Source organism: Rhinolophus sinicus, linkage group LG13, assembly GCF_036562045.2.
Source record: "Rhinolophus sinicus isolate RSC01 linkage group LG13, ASM3656204v1, whole genome shotgun sequence".
In the NCBI taxonomy this organism is placed as follows: Eukaryota; Metazoa; Chordata; class Mammalia; order Chiroptera; family Rhinolophidae; genus Rhinolophus; species Rhinolophus sinicus.
Genome location: NC_133762.1, coordinates 4,778,168 through 4,799,981, shown reverse-complemented (window position 1 = coordinate 4,799,981; position 21,814 = coordinate 4,778,168). Strand labels below are relative to the sequence as shown.

Below are 21,814 nucleotides of genomic sequence, written 5' to 3'. Positions count from 1 at the left end.
TTCCAGCGTAACACCTGGAGTTCCTCATACCTTTCTCCGCTCTTTAGGATTCATAATACTTCTAGTTCACTGGGTTAATTTGGGGGGAGGTAGATACGGTGTCATTTTCTTGTCAGGAATCAATCTGCTGTTTTTTTAAAATTGTAAAAATTAGTAGTATATTCTGTTCGGTAATCATAATTTTCATGGTTATTTAATCGCAGATCTAAATTTAAAGGATTCATTGATTATCACCAGTTCTTTACTGTGGCTTTTGCATTTTTTGGTTGTTATTTTTTGGTTTATGGATTTACGGAGCAAATTTTTTTAGCACCACTCAGTGCCATGCAGCATTTTAGAAGCTGAGTTTGCAGCATTGACCAAAATTGAAAAAAATCCCAGTGTTTTTCAATTTATATTCTACTTAAATGACTGGACTTTTGCAGCAAGTAGTTTTGTTTGTCTTTTAAGAAGGGCTCATGGGGGTTGTATTTCCTGAGTATTTTTATGTTTGAAAATGTTTGTTGCCTTTATACTTGAAGCATAACTCAGCTAGGTATAACATCCTAGGAGCCCATTACTTTTCCCCAGAACATGGTAGAGGTTATTTCAAGATTTTCTGGCTTTGAGTGTTACCATAATTCTAACGTCAGACAGAGATTTGTTTTTCTCTCTCTCCTCCTAATAACTGACTTGATGTACAATACCTTAACCGAAATGTTCCATGAGTTTGATTATTTATCATGTTTTTGTAGGAAGGGTGTGGCTTTTCAACATTTTATTTTTTAACAAATATTTTTACTTTTCCAATTGTTCTGTGGTATTTTGGTATATTTATTATCTGTCCACCATACCCAACAGCTTTATTCATTTTAACTTTTTATCTTCTGTTTGGATTCTTTGAGTTTCCTTGTGGCTATACTCTGTTATGATTTGATCTTTTTTTTCTTTTCTGAGTCTTTTTTGAGTGATGCTATCTCACTTTTTAGATCATTCAGTTATCTTTTATATCTTTGGCAATGATATTACATGCAAGTTAACAAAAAATGGCTTTTCTGTAAAATTCTTTTTTTAGTTTTATATCACCTGACATTGTGTATTTAAAACAGGGTCTTTACTGGTTTCCCTCCCCCTCTCCAACCCCCCATTTCTTTCACTGCCTTCCCACCCTTCTGAATCTTATAGTGCTAATCAAAGGACACTTGGCTACCCCTTCCAGCACTGTGACAGTGCCACTTCTGTGAAAAAAAGCGATGTGAATTCTCCGAGTCATTTCTCATTTTCATTTGAATGTCTCCAGTTTGGTAGGTGGAAATTCGTAGTTTGGGGGCCTGACTGTTTTCCTTGAAGAAAACCCACTGTCATTCATTCATTCATTCATGTTTTGAGTGAGTTTGAGTGTAGTAAACATGGTTTTATTCTTCCATTTTGAATTGAAAAATAAATTTCTCTTGAAATTACATCAATATAAAGAATTTGTACCATTTTAATGGTATTTATATCTTCATCTTAAAAATAGTAGTTGTTTTGGAATAGTGAGTTGAATATTGATATGTAATTATGTAATCAGTATTCTTTAAGTAGCCTAATTTTAGGTTGTGCTACCTGCGTCACGTGAAATTTATGAACTGTAGCTGTATTATAATGACTAATTACCAATATCCTAATTAGGAGGCGTTAACTGACTATCACTCTTACATGTCTTATAAAACTGATGTCTAGAAGGAAAATTTCTGTATGACAACCAAAAACATCTAATTGAAAACTTTAAAATTGAGGCAAAATGTAGACTCTGAAGGATTATTTTCTGCTTTGTATCTTATTTCGTTATATCTAATCTTCTGGAGAGAATGGTCTTATCTTAAGCTGTAGTCAGTACATAGACCCCCTTATCATGGGGATACATTTCGAGACCCGCAGTGGATGTCTGAAACTGTGGCTAGTACCAAACCCTCGCGTAGCCTGTGGTTTTTCCTATGTGTACATTCCTTTTTTCTGAAAGGAAGCTTCTCCTTGGCATATCCAAATCACCAGCATCACCACTCTTGCACTTTGGGGCCATTATTAAGTAAAATACTCCTTTCAACACAAGCACTGGGGTACCGTGCCAGTGGCGCTGATAACCCAGAAGGCTACGAAACGACCCCAGGCAAGTAGCCCGTGCAGCACGGATGTACTGGACGGAGGGAGTAGTAGCATCCCAGGAAGGATGGCGCGAGAGTTCATCACGCCAACAACAGTGTGCCATTTAAAACTTACGACTTGCTTATTTCTGGAATTTTCCATTTAATATTTTCAGACCACACAGTGGACCACAGGTAACTAAAACCTTGGAAAGTGAAACTATGGATAAAAGCGTTTTATTTCTGTCTTTTGGAAGAAGAGACTGGAGAGGATTGGGATAATTTCTTAAATGTTTGGTAGGATTCATCAGGAAACCCATTTTGGGCCTGATGCTTTCTGTTTTGGAAGGTTATTAATTATTGATTCAATAATAGACAATCTGAATAAGCCTATATCTGTTCCTTCTGTGAGTTTTGGCATATTGTGTCTTTCAAGGAATTGGTCTGTTTCATGTAGATTATCAAATTTTAGGCATAGAGTTGTTTATGTTATTCCTTTGTTATGTTTTAAATGTTTGTGGGATCTGCAATTGAGTTGTGATGCCCCTTCTTTCATTTCTGCTATTAGTACTTTGCGTCTTCTTTTTTTCTTAATTAGCATAGCTAGACGTTATTGATTTTATTGATTTTTTTTCAAAGAACCAGTTTTTTGTTTTGTTGATTTTTTCTCTATTGATTTATTTTCAATTTCATTGATTTCTGCTCTAATTTTTATTTTTTTCCGGTTTACTTTGGATTTAATTTGCCCTTTTTTCCTAATTTCTTAAGGTGGTAGCTTAGTTACTGATTTTAGATCATTCTTCTTTGCCGGTATATGCATTCAATCCTACGGGAAGCCTTTTGAGCATTGCTTTTATTGTATCCCACAAATTTTGGTAAGTTGTATCTTCATTTTCATTTAGTTCAAAACAGTTGTTAATTTCCCTTGAGAGTCTTCTTTTACCTTTGTATTATTTAGAAGTGTGCTGTTTAATTTACAAATATTTTGAGATTTTCTAACTATGTATTTTGATTGATTAATTCTATTGTCACCTGAAAGCACACATTGTACGATTTCTGTTCCTTCAGATTTGTGTTTTATGGCCCAGAATGTGGTCTTAGCATTGACTAAGCCTCTCTGTGTGAGCTTAAGACTGATGCGGACTCTTCTCTTACTGGATAAAGTAGATGTCGATTATATTCAGTTGATGATGGTCCTTACTGATTTTCTGCCTGTTGGAGCTGCTCTCCAACATTCTGGGTAGAGGGGTATTGCTGTCTCCTGCTCTAACAAATGAATTCATCTATTTCTCCTTGAGGTACTTACTACCAGTTTGCCTCCCATATTTTGACCCTCTGTTGTTAGATTCACACTTTAGGGATTGTTATGTCTTCGTGGAGAATTGACCCCTTTTTATCATTATGGAATGCCCTTCTTTATTCCTGATAATGTCCCTTGCTCTGAAATCTGCTCTGTTTGAAATTAGTATAGTTACTTCCGTTTTTGATTGGTATTAGTAGAGTGTGTCTTTCTCCATCCCTTTACTTTTGCTCTTCATGAGTCTTTATATTGAAAGTGGGTTTCTTGTAGACAACATGTAGTTTGGGTGTGGTTTTCTGATCCACTGACAATCTTTATTTGTAATTGGTGTACTTAGGCCATTGACTTTGTTTTTAAAGATTTTATTGGGGAAGGGGAACAGGACTTTATTGGGGAACAGTGTGTACTTCCAGGCCTTTTCTCCAAGTCAGGTTGTTGTCCTTTCAGTCTTAGTTGTGGAGGACGCAGCTCAGCTCCAGGTCCAGTTGCCGTTTTCTAGTTGCATGGGGCACAGCCCACCATCCCTTGTGGGACTCGAGGAATCGAACTGGCAACCTTGTGGTTGAGAGCCCACTGGCCCATGTGGGAATCGAACCTGCAGCCTTCGGAGTTAGGAGCATGGAGCTCTAACCGCCTGAGCCACTGCGCTGGCCCAGGCCATTGACTTTTAAAGTGACCATTGATGTTGTTGGATTAGTATACACCATATTCGTGTTTTGTTTGTTACCCTTGTTCTTTATTCCTACACTCTTTTTTCTGCTTTTTGTGGTTTTAATTGGGCATTTTATATGATTCCATTTTCTCTCCTTTCTTAGCACATCAGTTATACTTATTTTTCACTCTTTTTAAGTGGTTGCCCTACACTTTGCAATATACATTTGCAGCTAATCCAATATAAGCTTCCCAGGTAGTACAGCTGCCTTATAACAAAGTATTTCTAGCACTTCCTTTCTATGCCTTGTATCCTTGCTGTCATTCATTCCGCTGTGACCTAAGCTGTAATCATGTAATACATTGTTGCTGTTATTTTAAACAAACTGTTACCTGTTAGGTCAATTAAGAATAACAACAATAGACTGTTCCTAATTTACCTTCACGTCTTCCTTCTCTGACTCTCTTCCTTTCTTTATGTAGAACTGGATTTCTGATCAATATTATTTTCCTTCTCTCTGAAGAACTTCTTTTAAAACTTCTTTCACAGCAAGTCTACTGGCAACGGATTCCATCAGTTTTTATTTGTCTGAGAAAAATCTTTATTTCTTTTGAAGTATAATTTCTCAAGCTGCAGCATTTTAGGTTGGTGGTTTTTCTTCCCCTCGACACTTGAAATAAATCACTCCACTCTATCTCCTTGCATGGTTTCTGAGGAGAACTTGAATGTAATTCTTATATTTGCACTTGTATAGAGAAGGTGTTTTTTCCCTCTGGATGCTTTCAAGATTTTTTTTTTTTTTATCTTTGATTTTCTATAGTTTATGTGTTATATGCCTCGGTATTATTTTTGGGTTTTCAGGGAGTTTCTTGTTTGCTTGTTTGTTGTTTGAATTTATCCTGCTTTGTGTTCTCTGAGCTTTCTGGATCTGTGGTTTGGTGTCTGACATTAATTTGGGGGAAATTCTCAAATGTTATTGGTTCAAATATTTCTTCTGTTATTTCTCTTTCTTCTTCTGGTAGTCACAGTTTCTGTTGCCATATCCTCAAGCTCAGAGATTGTTTCCTCATCAGTTTCCAGCCTGCTAATGAGCCCATCAAGGACAATTCTTCATTTACGTTAGTGTTTTTTATTGCCAGCATTCTTTTTTTTAGAATTCCCATCTCTCTGCTTTACCTGTCCTCGCATGTTGTCTGCTTTACGCAGTAGAGCCTTTTGCATGTTAGTCATAGTTATTTTGAATTGCTGGTCTGATAATCCCAGCATTCCTGCCATAGCGGACTCTGCCTCTGCTACTTGCTCTGTTTCTTCACACTGTCTCTTGCCCTGTAGTATGCCTTGGTTGAAAATCAGACGTGATGTGCTTGCTAGGTGGAAGGAAGTTTAGTAACTAGGCCGTTCGTGGTGTCAGGTGAGGGGTGAGTGGAGCGGAAGCGTCCCGTAGGCCTGTATGGGGGTTCAGGCTTTGGTGAACCCCTAATGTGGACTGTGTACTGGTAGGTCCCACACGGCTTCAGGTGGGATAGGAGGGCTGGAGGGAACTGCCGTCGGGTTTCCCCTTTCTTGGTCAGTTAGGTTCTGGTACAGTAGGTGGTGTTGAGGGCAGACCTTGGTAAGAACTGAGAATGGCTGCTTTTGCCTTCTCCCTGCTGGAAGCACAGGGAGATTTTCTCTCATCTTTACCATTAGGACCCGATAGAGGACCTGAGGGAGGTGAAAGCACAGAAGTATAGGTGTGTCCCTCTAAGACTGGGCCCGTCTGCAGTTTTTAACTTTCAGACTTGTCCACACTGAGCCTCCAGCAATTCAGCAATGACAGTGCAGGCTTTCCTACCCCCGGTGCTGGTTTCTGCTCGTGGCTCCCGTAATTTCTGATTCTCGGTATCTGCCTGTCTCTGCAGTCTGGGGGCAGAAGTTGCCCTGTGAACTCAGTTCTCTGAGGGATCTAAGAAGAGTTGTTGATTTTCAGTTTATTCAGCCTTTTTTTGTTGTTAGGTTGGAGCGGCCACTTCCATGCTCCTTACGTGCTGGAGCAGAAACCAGAGGCTCATGGCCTTGCACATTCAACGATGAAACAAAGGCATGCCTAAATGTATATAGTGTGCGAACCTTTGCAAGTACTTGGGGTTTGAAATATAGAAGGTCTTTTAGAGCTAGTGCAGCCAGACTTTTTAACTTCAGAGAATTATATTTGATGAGCCCAGATTTGATACAAAATCAGAAAAACTGGTTAGATGAAAACAAAATATGTCTCAGTTTGTAGAGGCACTGAGTTTTGTAGGTTAAGCCTTTAGTACTGTTTTTTTTTTTCTTTATAGAGATTATAATCCTGGAGTAAAATGCTAGTTTAAAAATAACATTTGTATTTATTTTTCCTAATACTGAAATAGCTTTATTAATACTGATATTTTAAAAATTATTTAAATTTCGTAACATAAATTAAATCGGTAATATGTTTCACGTACCACAATTTATAAGCCTATTTCAAAACAAAGATTCACATTTATAGGAGGAATTCTTAGTAATCAAGGTAATGGCGAGTGATGGGAAATAAGGTCGGATAGATGCAGGCCAGATCATTGCTTTTGTTTGCTTAATGAGTTTGGCTGTCACTTTCAGTGCAATGACAAATTCCCACTTACACATTTTGATTTATATTTTAAAAATCTCACTCTGGCAGGTGTGTGGCAAATACTACTGTAGGTGAAGTAGGAACTCCATCGAGACGATTATGTAAATAGCACATATGAGAGATGACGTACGTTAGCATAGGGTGGTGTGGTGTAGACGGAAGTGGGTAGAGTTGGCACAATTTGCTAATGGATTGTGCAGGGTAGATTATTGGAATAAGAGGGATCAAGGGTAACTGTCGGGTATTTTTGCTTCATTTTGTTTTGTTTGAATGGATAGTGGTGCCATTTGCTGAAAGAAGAAGACTGTGGAAAGAGCACATTTGTTGTTTTTAAAACTCCTGCAGCCGGGTGCCTGCACTTGGCAAGGGCTGTGAGGGCGAAGAGGGGGAGGAGCCAAGTGTGAAGGTCCGGGTTTCAGAGGGAACAGCTCTAAGGCTGAGAAGCAGCGGCCCCTGAAGTAGGAGGAAAACCAGGGCCGGGTGGTGTCGTACGTGCCGGGGAGAGAAAGGGGAGAAGGAGAACATGGTAACCTTTGTCAAAAGCAGCTGAGATACGCAGTAAGACAAGAACGAAAAAGTGACCACTGACTTGAGTTGCGTAAACTGAAGGTTATTGATCATGATACTGACAAGTCTTAGTGGGACGTGGGGAGCAGAAGACGCAGCCGCCGAGGAGAGAACAGGTGGTGGGAAACTGGAGACAACTGTAGACGTTTCTTTCAAACACTTTTACCCTGAAGTAGAGCAAAGAGAAGGGGTGGTCATTTGAGAAGAAGTGTGGAATCAAAGGAGATGCTAGCGCATGTTTCTGTGCTTAGGGTCGAGTTTGATCTAGTAGAGGAAGGAAACCATTGACGGGGGAAGGGAGTGAAGCATATGGGAAGCAACAGGAACAGAACGGTCAGCATTAACAGCCATAAGGGAGAGTGTGGAAAGGTACGAGGTGAAGCGTCTGAACTGATAGATTTGGTGATGGCAAGTGAGATAGTTCTTGCCATTTCTATTTTCTCAGGGGTTTGAGCAACGTTATCATCAGAGAGTGAATTCAAGGGACAGAAGCTGGGAAATAGTTGCCTTGGAGAGTGAGCTAATGAGACAGGCCAAGTTAGGATTGTCAGGCAATGTCGAGGGTTAGTTGGGATTTGTGATCATTAATTTAGAACACCAGGGGTGTGTGTGTGTGTGTGTGTGTGTGTGTGTGTGTGTGCGTGCGCGCGCGTGTGTGTGTGTGTGTGTTCCCAGGAGGAGAGTGTGAGCTACTTGGATAAAGAAACAGGGCTAACAGGGCATATGTATAAGGGGTCAGCCCTTGGTTGGGGTTGTCCAGGCAAGTATGTTAATGAGAGAAAGGTAAAGGAGTTACGTGTGTTTGCAAGGAAGTGAAAATTGTAATGGGTCCTGGAATCTAAAGAGGGAGGAAAGGGCATGAGAACAGATATCAGCACAGTGCTGAAGTAAATGATTGGGGGATTGATAAAGGTGAAAGCGTTTCTGGAGAGAGAGAGTCCGTGTGTAACACATGCAACTGGAGTTTGGAGGTACTGTGACTATTAGTGAGGGCAGAATTAAAGGTATGACGTGGGACATGGTGGAGATGGCTCATTTGGAGGTTGGGACATAAAGGAACTGAGACACCAAGGTATTGGCAGTGATTTTTTTCAGCAGAAGTCACCAGAGATAAGAGCAGGGCTGGAAGGAGAAGTAGTCAGGTAATACCTATCAGTGCACGAGGGAAAGGGCCTGGGGGCCACGTGGTGCCCACCACAGGAGGACTGATGGGTATATAAATTTCATGGCATGACCTTGAAAATATCTAGGGTTTTTGAAGGGGAAGGAAGGAAAAATAATTTAGAGAAGGCACTAGGGAGCGAAAAGGACATATTTTCCAGGCCATTGAGCATAGGAGATGTAATATTTAAAAAGAAACAACCGAAAATTAGTTAGAGAAAGAAACAGTTAAAGGACATAAGGGAATTTGCTGATCCGAGACTGAATTTCAGTGGGTGCAATGGAAGGGCTTGCAGCGGGGAGCATGGGTTAGAGTAGTGGGTGTGTTTAGTTGTTCAGGGAAGAGTGTGAGTAATGATGAGTTACTGGAGGAGGAGACCCTTGGGGTTCCTCATGGCAACCATTTTAGGCTGGATGATAAGGGGCTGCTGGTCAGCGGTTTCCTTCTCTGGTCCCTTGCCTTCTGCAGTGGAGTGACAGCCAAGGGTGAAGGAAGACCCCCGGAGGAGGCAGCTTTGCCAGCGCCCCTGGGCACATATGTCAGGACTTGTGTCCATAGGGGAGGAGAGGCTCGTGCAGCAGGAGGCCAGGAACCTTCTCCACTGTCCGGGTCTGACTCAGTGTAAAGAGGACTCCTCCTCAGGTGGCCTGTGTTCACGTGCTGCTCTTCATAAAACACACTTTGTTTTCCTTCGCTTGTCTAGGTCACTTTTACAAAGAGAAAGTTTGGACTCATGAAGAAAGCCTATGAACTCAGTGTGCTCTGTGACTGTGAAATAGCCCTCATCATTTTCAACAGCTCGAACAAGCTGTTTCAGTACGCCAGCACTGATATGGACAAAGTCCTTCTCAAGTACACGGAATATAATGAGCCTCACGAAAGCAGAACCAACTCGGACATTGTTGAGGTAACTATCTAGCAATGCCTGACCTACAGATCATTCTTTCACTGGATGAATAATGAACCGTCCGATTGCTTTTTACATCCAAAGTATCAGTTACAGATACATGTTTTCTCTGAGCCGTTTCTTAGAAGGATCTAAAGGTTGCTGCATGATGACCCACTTATGTTATAAACATCGCCTATTCGCTGAGACAAAATAAACTAGGCTGTTTCGCTATAAACCCAATATAATCTCCCATTTCATCTAGGATTACTCATTTCATGAGTTTGTAAATTAATATTCTGAGCAACTATCAGTTTGGGCAATATGAAGTTTCCGTTTTAATGTCTGAATCATTTAATTATGTCAGTGAGTACCCACAACTCCAAACGCTAATGCAATGAAATGAAAATGGTGTAAATAATAGTTCTATTTTGTTCGTAGTGCTTTAGTTGTGGGGGAAGGATGTCCTCAGTTTCTTTTTTTTAAAAAAGTACACTGCTGCCCTTTAGTATATCTCGCATTGGGCCAACCTAATGAAGTGAAAAGAAAGGAAAGGGATCTTTAGAATGATTTCTATCTATTCAGAAATGGTGTTTTTAAACCAAAACCTTCAAAAAGGAGAGTTAATATGCTCCTCCTTTAATTCTTTTCTGCTGCAAAATCTTATAAAAGGTAACTTCCCGTGGATATTTCTAATGCAGTTTAAATTAGCCTCATATTTACTTTCGTCCTGTTTTGTTTATATTTAGACATTTTGCTTCATTTTTAGTCTAAATTTTTTTCCCCACTATTTGAAAGATATGTAGTTTGGCTTAGTTTTGTAATATCAGAAAACTCTTTCGCTAAATTAGGTATTTCCTTGGTGAAAGTACTGAAACCACATGAAATGATACAGAACTAACTATAAAAGAAATGAAGTTCCAATCTAGATTTTATGTGAATAATTGAAAGTAAGATAGAGGAAGATCCTTTATTTTTGTAGGAATCTAATTTATTTGCCTCCACAGATTATGTTATAGTTCTGAGAATGTGTTTTAAGTTTCCCTTATATTTCTCTGCCAGTAGTTTTTTATGACGCTCTGAGTGACAGAGATGCAATGATAGAAGACCCGTTGGATTCTAAGGGGTTAATTTGTTGCGGTAGGCTAGGTTCCAAGGCTTAATTTGCCTTTCTTGTCTGTTAAGGTCTTACTGAGTTAACCTTGCTTCTCAGACAGTGGTGGTCACACTTGGTAGATATTCTTCCACATGCAAAAGTGATGATAACTAGTCCTAACAAGTAGTTTATACACGTCTGAGTTCTTTTTATCAGCAGCGGTAAAGCAGCTACAAAGGTTGTGGTGAGCCACGTCACGTTTACCAGAGAGGAGTAAGGACAAATCCTTATGTAGAAAGTCCTATGGGCCAGACACCTTTTAAGTGCTTTACAAATATCTCACTTATGTTTAGAATACCATTGTATCCTTTTTCACGTAGTTTCCTTTCAAACAGTTGTAGTACTTGGAAGCAAACTTTTTGATGTCCGTTTGTTCATTAGACAAAAATATTTGAAGGGCTCCCATGTGCCGTGGACTCTGCATAGTGATTTTTTTTTTAGAGATTTCTAATTCAAGCTACAAGACTCTTTTTTCTACCCATAGTTTTGTAAGCCATTGAGATACGCTTTTATCAGCTGCAGATTTTAAATCTATAAACGTCTAACACGTTGGTGTGGTGTCTGGACTCTAGCCATCTCACGCGGCTGAGGACAGCAGCATTTAGTGGAAGCACCAACAGCTCTCAGTCAGCGACGTTTCTCTTTCCTCGGGCGACATGCTCAGCAGGGAAACTAACTGAAAACTTCCTGAACAGCTTTCCTAAGGCCTCTCACCTGGATTCACCGCTTTCCTGTTGCATAGATGTTAGTCTTTATGACCAGCAGGAGTTTACTTTCCCTCATATTACTAAATTGCCCCTTACTCTGGGATTTCTACAAATGGAGTCTTCTGTAGACGTTTCTGTTCTGGGGTGTCCTACACACAGGCCCTTTGAGGACGCACTGTGAAGAGAAGGGGGGGTGCCCCGTGTTGTTCACCCGCATAGTCTGCAGCATAAGGACGCACGGGTGTTGTGCCTGTGGAGTTAGATCTAGTGTGTTTTCTGGGAGCACCAGGGAGTAAATCATATTAGAGGTTGCGATGATAAACTGAGAGGAGATGTGATGTTCACCTTTCAGTTTTTAACCGTGGGAATTAGAAACCCCCCACAGAATGGTTTTCTGCGTTAGCTCTCCTTGTTTCTTATCACCTCGATTTTAAAGCTAGTTTCGTACAATTTTAATCAACTTGAACCTTTTCATTGAAGCTGATACAAATTATTTCTATGTAGCTGTTTTTTTAGTCAACGGCATTTACATATTTAAGTGGCATTTAGTATTTTAAATTAAGGGCTGCGGTGTCTCCTAGGATGGCCTATGTTGAGAAAGCTTAATATCTGAGAAGAGAAGCTTACACATTAGTAAATTAGGAGATTGTCTTTAAATTGAACCTTATTAACTGAATGTCTTTGAAATGGAGAGAATCATTGCTGTGTTTCAAATGACATCTTATTTGAAGATGTTTATACCCTGCTTTTTAGGAATGTGTTTACAAAAAATGAGTTTTACTACTTTATTTCCTATATTTCATTAGGAGGCATTCTGCAAAGAATGTCATCAAGGATGTACATTGTATATTTTCATGTGGTTAAGCATTGATTCAAAAATAAGTGGCAAACTTGTTTCGTGCTACAAACAGTAGTAATTTAATTGAAATATACAAAGAAAATGTTATAACCTCCACCCCAATTTTCTTTTTAGTAAATTAAGATTTAAAAACATGTGAACTGTATTGTGTAATTATATTAATAAGAATTAGATCTATCCTAGAGTATTAGAAACTAGAAATGAAAATCACCAGTCCAATTATTTATGCACATGTGTGTATATATATTGACTTTATACTAAATGAAAGCCCAGACCAACAGAAAGGTTCTGCATCAAAATAAATATTATACTTAAGGCATGAAGTGAGGATTTTAGCATCTGCTACACAATAAATGCCCGAGATTACTTTTGTATCCATTTTTTTCCTTTCATTTTGTAAGAATAGGAAATATTTCTGCTCATGGTATTTTTAAAATAGCTATGACTTGGTGGCATTGGAGAATGTTCAGTAAATAGCTTATGTGGTGATTCAGGGCATCGCACTGTCGTTTTAGGATGTGAAACGGGGGCCATGGCCATTTAGCTGTCTTGTTAATATGTTGTGAACTAGTCCAAATAGAGGAGTTTTCTTCACAGGAATACTACAGTCCTGAAAAAAAAATTTCACTTGCATTATCGCATTTGATCTTCAGATCCTGGGGAAGTGTTTTCAGAAGTAGAAATTGAGACTCAGGTGAAATGACTTGTGCAGAGTCCTGTAGCCATTTAGTGGCTGCCCTGCGGTTAGAACCGGGGTGTTAACATCACCCCCTCCTTTGGCTCTGCAGTTTACGGAAGCCATTGGCGCCCTGGAACATTGCACCATAAATAGATAAGATTTTATACATATACAAGTACCAGTAATGTGTACCATGTAACAAACATGAATAAGTTTTTCTCAATAATGAACAGAAAATTAGGATAATTGCAATAAGATTAATAGGTAACATTTGTCAAGTATTAATACGACTTGGTATTCTTTCAAGGATTTTTATTTATCTCATTAAATCCCTCTATTATCCCCATTTTACAGTTGAGGCAATTGAGGCACAGTGATAAATAAATGGATTCTAAAAAAGAACATCTGCTTTTTTTGAGTCTTAATAATCCCTGCCTGCTTTCGAATGACAAAGGAATTTGGAAATCATATGTTAAAGGAAGATAGGGAATCGATGTAAGATGCACCTATCGGTTATTAAATAAAAACAGCTGGTAGTAAAAGTGACCGTTCCAGGCACGTGTTATTTAAAATCAGTAGTTCTCCAAGTGTGGTGTCCTGACCTGCAGCGTGAGCAGAGAACTTGTTGGAAAGCTAAGTTTTTGGGCCCCACCTCAGACTTACTGAATCAGAAACGTTTGAGGTGAGGCCGAAGCAATCTTGTATTAGCTTGAACTGACTTGTCCTAAGAGCAGTGAGACGAAAGACTTCAAGTTAACATGCAATCTCTTGGCAGTGGTGATCCAGCTTTTAAAATATTCTTATCCCTAAGAGCATCTCTCCTCTGAAGTAATGTCAAGCAGTGAGCAAGCACAAATTGTAACTTTCAGACCTTTTCGAAAATCAATTCAAAACAGTACGCCGATATTGTGTGTTGCAAACTGGGGAACACATTTCTAATGGGTTACCTCCCATTCAGTTCTGCACGGGTATAAGTGTATTTCGGGGGTCTGGGGGGAATGCGTGGGACATGGACTCCAATTCCCCAGTTGAGCAAAAAAAGAAAAACAAATAACTTGTGTCTTCTGAGATCATCTAGCGCTGACTTTACAGAACTGGAGGTGTCATTATGTTAAGGTTTTCTGACAGTGTTATAATGTCCTCAGAGAACCTTTTTGAGCCCGTCAGTTCCCGCCCCCCCATGTTATGGATGAGGAATGGAACAGACAGGGAGTGCTACGAGGCTTGCCTAATGTTTTACAGGACAGCAGTGCAGCAGCAGGGAAAGGGAAAAAACAATGAGACATCTGAGGGCCGGCCCCCTGCCCTGTGCGTTTATTCCTAACAGCCTGAAGGAGCAGGGTGGTGATTCACTGGGTGAGGCTGCACTCCTCATGGCCCACCCCCTCTTCCCACGTGTCCTGCACCATCACCTCCCACGGCAATCACGTAGCTCCTGTGATTTCAGTTTTACAGTTGTCATTTTGCTATGTGTGTGAATCTTATTCATCACACAATTACAGGTTTTCATTCATGTGCTTTTTATCAGGAACTATGCATCTCTATGTGCAAGTTTTATTTTCTTGAGGTCGGAATTTTCTCCACAGGTTGATGTTGCTATATAAACAGGAATGCATGGGGGAAAGAGCGCTGTGTGTCACTTTCTAATATAGCTCACATTTCTGTAATGCATGTCTTGTGAGTATTGACGGATGGACATCCCTCTGACCTTTTTATGTCTGTGTCAGGAATTAAGTGTTTCAGTACTGACCGTCAGATAAATTGTTTCTTTTTTCTCTGGAACTGCTTTGATACTTTGGCCAATTTTCTGACCAGTAAGGGAAGTACAGACGATTGGGAGTGTGGTCAAAGCAAACTCCCTCTAGAGGTGACATAGTCATCAGAGTCTTGTAAAGGACAGGGTTGGGGAGGGGAAAGGAGTAAAAGAAAGGTGTTCTAGGTCAGGGGGGAGCTTATGTGGAAATGAAGAGAAGAGACACAGCACGGTTATTTTATGGAGTTAAAATCAGCTGAGAGTAGCTGAAGTGTAGCGTGAATTGTGGAAATAACTGAGAGCTGAGAACTAAACCAGATCCCATGAGTTGTTGACACCCTCCTGAAGGTTTTGGTAGCTATTGAAAGAGTTAATATAATAACTGCCTAGGTTTTACTGTCTTGTATTTCCCGAGCTATAAATTGTGTTAGAATTGAACTGTAGTTTTCTGAAAGGGGTTGAAGAGAAAAGAGGAAGGGTAAAGGTGTTGAATGAAATGCATTATTTCTCCCTTTTATATCGATTGCGCTGATGTTTATCATGCTTTGTATGAGGTGCTGTGCCAGAGTATAGTGGTAACTGGATATATTTCTGCTGTTTTCCTAACAAGATGATGCGTTGGCAATTTTATTGTCTTACTACAGAAGTCCCTTTGTTGGATACGCTTCAATATCGATTCAAGACACTTAGAATTCCAAGATTTTGATGTTTCCTACCAAATATTAATCATTCAGCCTTTATTTATTTATTTAATATTACTATTAGAGCTAGAAGCTCGTTTAGAGCGAAAGACCCAGGGGACTTACCCTATGTAAACATTGTTCTGTGTATGCCTATAAGGTGAGATAATCTATATTTCAGTTCTCTTATAAAAAGGTAGCTAATGCAGACATGCAGCTTTTTTTTTTTAAAAGAAGCCCGGCCATTCAAACATGTAGTTTAAAGTTAAGATGATAGCTGTATTCTGTTCATACTTATTTTGAAGTGACTTTTGTAGCTTAGTTCTGAGAGAAAATCTATTTAGGGATCTACAGTGTAAAGAAAGAGGGGTGTCGTCTTGGCGTAGATTGATTAATTGCAATTCTATTTTTTAATGTACAATTATACAATCAGTGCTGTACCTGTAAACAATTCCAAACGATAGTGTGGACTTCTTATATTACATTGTATTTTGAGAAGTAAACATACCTTATAATTTTGTTTGGTGGGTTGATTCACAACTTTTCATGTGTGCTTCGATACTTGCAGGTCGTAAGGATATTCTGTGAAGAATATTATATATGTAGGCACATTGGCATAGGATTCTATTTCTTTACTCAATATTTCTTATAGTTTCTTAGCAGTAAAACCCCAGAAGGTAAACTTTTAATATTGTTTTTAAATGTTAGTGATTATAACTTTGTAAGTAAGCTACATGCTTGAATCTTAGAGAATAAACCACAGTTTATTTATATTGGAATTTACCTCTTGTAATTCAACAGAGAATATTTTTTGCCATGCTTTGTTTTTATGGAATTTTTTTTTCATATACTGTAACTTTTTTTTCCCCCTTTGGCAATTTCTGGGCTTGTGTTATTATTTCCAGAATCTATCTTGAAAACCTAAAAAATGTTTATGTTCTGCAAAAAGAACTTAGAAATAGCAACTAGTGTGTATACAGGAATTTTAAACTTCAGCTTGCTTTTTTATGCCATCAATGTTCATATAGGAGTATCTCATAATATTGTATAATTAAAATATTTTATTCCTATTTTCTACATTTGTATAGTTGAATTAAATTTTTAAAAATTGTCCTGTTACTTTGGGGTGTAAAAACCCATCAGTCATGTTCTGTAACAGTAGAAAATAAGGGTTTCGGTGAGTATTTAGGCATTTTGTGAAAGATGTTATTATAATTCTCCAATCCTGTTATTTGATATTCACTTATCAGTAATTCAAAGTGAATTTCTATAATTAGTGTAATGAGCATGTCTTGGCTATTAACCAGTTATGTATTGAATGTTTATGGTACCAGGTGCAAAACTCAGTGTTTCATAGGAAGAGAGAACAGGATTCAGGTCCCAAATCGCGTGGGGTTTGCGGATCAACTAAAATAATGCATATGCACGCATTTTGAAACTGTTCCGTATTAGTTAGGTTGTTTCTGGTTGCAAGCAACAGAAGACCTGAGTGAAGCTGGCCTTTAAAATAGGGGTGTCTGTTGCATCCCATAAGAAAACCCCAGCCTTGTGGTAGCAATCAGCTCGGTGGGGCAGGCTCCAGTTTCTGCTTTCCCTCAGCACCAGCTTTGTCCCGATGCTGGCTTCCTCATGAGGACGGTGGCAGCTCCAGGCGTCACGTCTGCAGGCAGCATCAGCTGTGGCAGCTCTCTCCAGTAGAACTTCCTGCCATGATAGAAATGTTTTGTATCTCTGCTGCCCGACATGGTGGCCACCAGCCAGACATAGCTGCTGAGCACTGGAAATGTGACTCGTGCTACTGAGGAACTGAAATTTTCATTTTCATTGATTGTCATGTAAGTAGCCACACATGGCTGGTGGCTGCCATATTGGTAAGCGCTGATATAAGGCATGAGAAAGCAGTTGTGTCCCAGAATTCCCAGCAAAGTCCTAAAATCAATTCTGATTATACTGGTTTAGACGCCATGCCTCCAAAAACCCCACTCCCAATACACTAATCGTGGTGGAGAGAGGGTGGAAGGTGCCAATTAGCTTATTCCAGCCAGATGTTCCAGCTGTCAGACCTATAAAGCTACAGTAATACAGAAAGTTTGGTATTTGCACAGGGATAGGCAGACATGTAGGTCAATGGAACATAATAGAGAGCTCAGAAATCGAACCACGTGTCGGGTTAATTGATGTTTGACAAAAGGACCAAGGTAGATCAATGACAAAAGGAAAGTCTTTTCAATAAATGGTGCTAGAAAAATTAGACTACATAGAGGGAAGAAAAAAAACACCCTTGGTATTTACTTCACCACATGCACACAATTTCTGTGGAGTAGTTTGCATAGAGGAGTAATAAAGCTAAGGCAGGCACAGATTGGGTGTAGATGACGGAGCGCCTGGGATACCAGGCTGTCGTGGCATTCGACATTTGTCCTGTGGGCATTGGGCAGAAGTCTTGGAAGTCAAATAATTGTTACAGGAATACCAATCTAGCAGCAGATAATCAGCATTCTATGAGAAGTTTCTAGCTTTTAAAAATACTAAGTTATGTCATCTCTTACTTACGGTAGGTTTTTAGTAATGTTGAGGTTTGTATGAAGAGGAACGCCATTGACTGGGGAAGGGAGATTAAAGTGGGGGGTGAGTCTGTGTTCTAAAGAAAATAGTCTGTGCTGCAGCCTATGCTTCTGGAAAAATCTCACAAACTGCAAAACTTAGGCAACGTTGTGTTCTGAGCAGTTTCCACCTCCAGGAAGATTATAGACCTAACTGTGAAAGCAAAGTTATAAAACTTTTTAGGAGGTAACATAGGAGAATAAATCTGTGATTTTGAGGTAGGGAAAGATTTCTTAGACAAGACAAAAATTACTACCATAAGGGATAACTGTAAAGGAAAAATTGATCAATTTGACTGTGATGAAATTAAGAACCCATTTTCATCCAAAGACAAGTATTAAAAAAAACAAGCCACAGAATGGGAAAAGATTTTTACAACGCATACAGTTAGCAGAGAGCTTATGTTGATTACAAATAAAAAATGACTAAGCAATAAGAAAAACAGCTCAGTAAAGAACTTGGCAGAGTACTTGACAGACACTTTACAAAAGAGAAAATGCAAATGGCCAGTAGATATGACATGTGCTTCGTTTCCTTAGTAATCAGAGGAATGCAAATTAAGTCCTCATTGCAGGTAGTAATATATATGATACAACTACTTAAAAACAATTTGATATTATCTAGTATAACGGAAGATTAAGAAGATTAACGTATTTTGTGAACTAACAATTCCACTCCTGAGAATTACCCTAGAGAGATATGTGCAGATATGCAATAGACTGTCTGCAAAAAGGTACATAGAGCATGTACAAAAAGGTACATAGAGGTGGAAGCAGCTCCAGCGTCCGTCTGCAGGAGAGTGGATGACTTTTTCCCCAAGCAGTGTAGTACAGTATTCAATGACGTGGACAGGGCAGTATGCATTGTATATGCGTATGTAGAAGACAGAGTGATACACTGCGTATAAAAAGGCACTACAGAATAATAGACTGCCTATTTTCAGGGATATGTATATGTGCGGTAAAACCTATGAAGAAAATCCAGAAGGTTGTCCTCCCCGAGTTAGGATGGTTTTACCTGGAGAGGGCAGAGGGGAGGGTTGTGTGATTGAGGGAGACAGAGGACCTGTGTTTGGATCTGATTAGAATTACAAGTGTTCGCTCTGTAATCACTGCATTTTATATAATTTTTGATGCACTCTATGTATCGCAATTTTCAAAAATGAAATGCTTTTATGCATTTTCAAAGAGTCTAGGAAGAATAAGCAGTACCTTTCAAAATTGGAAACAATTACTGAAAGTGGGGGAAAGGAGCCCTTTTCTCATTTAACAAAATCTGAATAGTCTAAGTTCCTTGGAACTTAAGACTTATTTTTCCTTTATTGTACAAGTACTCATTTATACCGTGTACTGATCTGACTCGTTATCCGTTCAGCCAGTATTTATGGAGCATTTACCGCTCAGCTGCTGCACAGAAATGAGATTTAAGGTGGGCGGCGATAGTGCGAATCGACCGATTCCTTGGGCATTTCAACACCACCCGCATATGTACCTCGCAAATGCTTTTAATTCCATAGTTTTACTTTTAAGCCATGTGAGTCTATGCATTTGGAATGGAATTTGACAATGACCATCATAGAATGGAGCATATATTAAAGAACATTTCAGTTGTTTGTGGGTAGTAGTTAAAAACACAGTCTTCTCAGGCATGGCCCCTGGTAAACATTCAGGCAGTATAGAGTCCTGAATCCAAAACTTAGTAGCATATCTCAAGGTCCAAGAAAATGCCAGTGCCCTAAGATTTTTATCAGTTCTTCTGTCAGACTCCATCTATCTTTTTAATATCTAAATAAACATATTTATAATAAAAAAATATCCTGAGTACTAGATTCCCTTACTCTGTGCACAAACACCAAAGATTATATATATGTATGTGTGTGTTATGTGTATTTGTGCACAGACGCACGTGTGCGTATCTAACTTTAATGGCAAATAAGTGTGCATAAAATTTTAAATATTTTTTGCTGATGAGCGAATATAAGTGAAAAGTCTATTTAAAAGTAACGGTCCCTGTCTGATTTACAATTCATTTTGAAAAATGTTTGTTTTTTTAAGTGTATCGTGTAAGAGAAAACCTGGATATATTTATAAAGAAGTGTAAACATCATGGTTCTTGCCTCCTCAAATTTCCTTTCCCTGTCCTCTTCCCTTATTCTTTCCATGTCCAGTTTCACCAACAGGTTTAATAATATAGACTGGAAAATGAGAGGCAAAGGTGTAGGGCCTGCCAAGCAGTCTTACATACCCAGACTTCCTTGCTTCCTTGACTTGAAAGCTAAGGTTGCTAATACTTTATAAGTCGGACAATAGAACACACGACTTTAAAGGGCGTCGATGGTGTATATACCTTTACTTGATCAATTGCCCTTTGGCCCAAAACAGTCAATAATCCTCGGTCGTCTTACCTCCAGGTTTGGGACCCTTTCTGGGCTCTAGGTTGTGGGGGCACCAGCGAGACTTGTTTGGGGACTTAGCTGACTTAGCTAAGGAGACGATTCACTTGTGTCCTAAAGGATGTGACACTTTTCTTTTCTTTTTTTTTTTTTTAATTAAATTTATTGAGGTGACAATTGTTGGTAAAATTACATAGATTTCAGGTGTACAATTCTGTATTACATCATCTATAAATCCCGTTGTGTGTTCATCACCCAGGACACTTTTCTTCAGAAGGGTTCTGATGATAAGGAATAGACATCCATTGAGAGGCGCTCACGCGGAAGGGGAATGTACTGGAAGAATACAGGCAGATGGCCCCCAAGCCGGGAAGGAAGACCTGGCTTCCTGAAGGCCCAACACGAGGAAGTTCAGGCCAGAGTCTGCGCGGCTTCTCGTGTCAGCCACCGTGGCTGCTTAGGAAGATGACTCAGGGTCTTGATGTAAAAATAACGGATGTCTGGGTCTTCATGCAGTGAACCATTTTTGTAATCAGAGTATAATTCTCAAATTTTAAAAAAAGCTTCTATCATAGCACCGTCTCTTATGTCTCAGGAGGAGAAAAGATGTGGCACGCTGATAGAAAGGGCGTAGAACAAGTTGTACCAAGTCAGCTGAATTGATGAGTAACTTAGCTGCTCATCACAACAGATCCCTTTAGCAATTTATAATGTATGTTTCTGATTATAATTATTTAAGAAAAGCAACTGGGGCAAATCAACTGAAATGGTATGCGCCACTGAAATTTGAAATTATTTTGGCACCATTGAGTTTTCCCCTTAAGTTTGCACTGAAAACCTTTCACCACGTGTACAAGAATGAAGTACTTTTGAAGTCTTATTATAACCATCAGTAATAGCCATAGTGAGTGTACAGTGACTTTGAAGGTCGTGGTTTGTGTATATACCATTACTTGAATCAATCACCTTTGGCCCCAAACAATCATGTTCAGTCATCTTCCAGGTTTGGGACCTGTGTTAATACTCTTGATGAATTCTTTTTCCCACTGAAAAGCAGATTTCTCGTAGTGGTGATTTTTCTGACTGTGTTTTCTTCGTTGAACAAGTGTTTTTACTGTGGCTGACTTGGAGCACGAGAAAACAACTGAAGCTAGTCTGTTTCTTAACATGCCTCGCCTGGCCTTGTTAATAGGTGACAGCATTCCACTTGTTAATACCAGTGACACAGGAGAAACTTCTACTATTATGCCATGTGGTAACGATAAAGAAGACAGAAAAAGTCTTTTTATGGTAGTTGGGTCCTCCAAACAACCCTTCGTGTTCGAGTGATAAGACACAAGTTGGCTGTCCAACAGAGGTACATTAGCGGGTTATCTCCAGAGCTGACACAGCCTCTGAAGTCCCTCCCAGTGACAGGAACCCATCTGAAGTGACAGCTTGCAGAGCCGGACAGACCAGAGCACAATCCTTCCCCCTGAGTGCAAGGACGGTTAACCCTGCTGTTGGAGGAGGACATTTTTGTGTAATTACTCAACAAACGCCATGTTCTTTTTCTTCTGTGATTTAAAAATCTGTTCAAAGAGAGACATACGTGGTAAGGCTGTTGTTAGTGGAAGAGCAAGACTAGCAATGACCTAGTCTGAAGATATATGAATAGGAGGGGGAATATCTAGAGATTTCAGG

The 21,814-nt window shown here is 39.4% G+C and overlaps 1 protein-coding gene across 21 annotated transcripts in view; it reads left to right on the top strand.

Moving 5' to 3' along the window:
- Nucleotides 1-21,814, top strand: part of MEF2A (myocyte enhancer factor 2A) — a 118,517-nt gene that overhangs the window by 55,722 nt on the left and 40,981 nt on the right. For all 21 annotated transcript variants that reach the window (XM_074317937.1, XM_074317944.1, XM_074317927.1 and 18 more), the window contains one exon: nt 9,119-9,322. In XM_074317937.1, the coding sequence (XP_074174038.1) occupies nt 9,119-9,322 (204 nt within the window). The remainder of the gene's footprint in view (nt 1-9,118; nt 9,323-21,814) is intronic.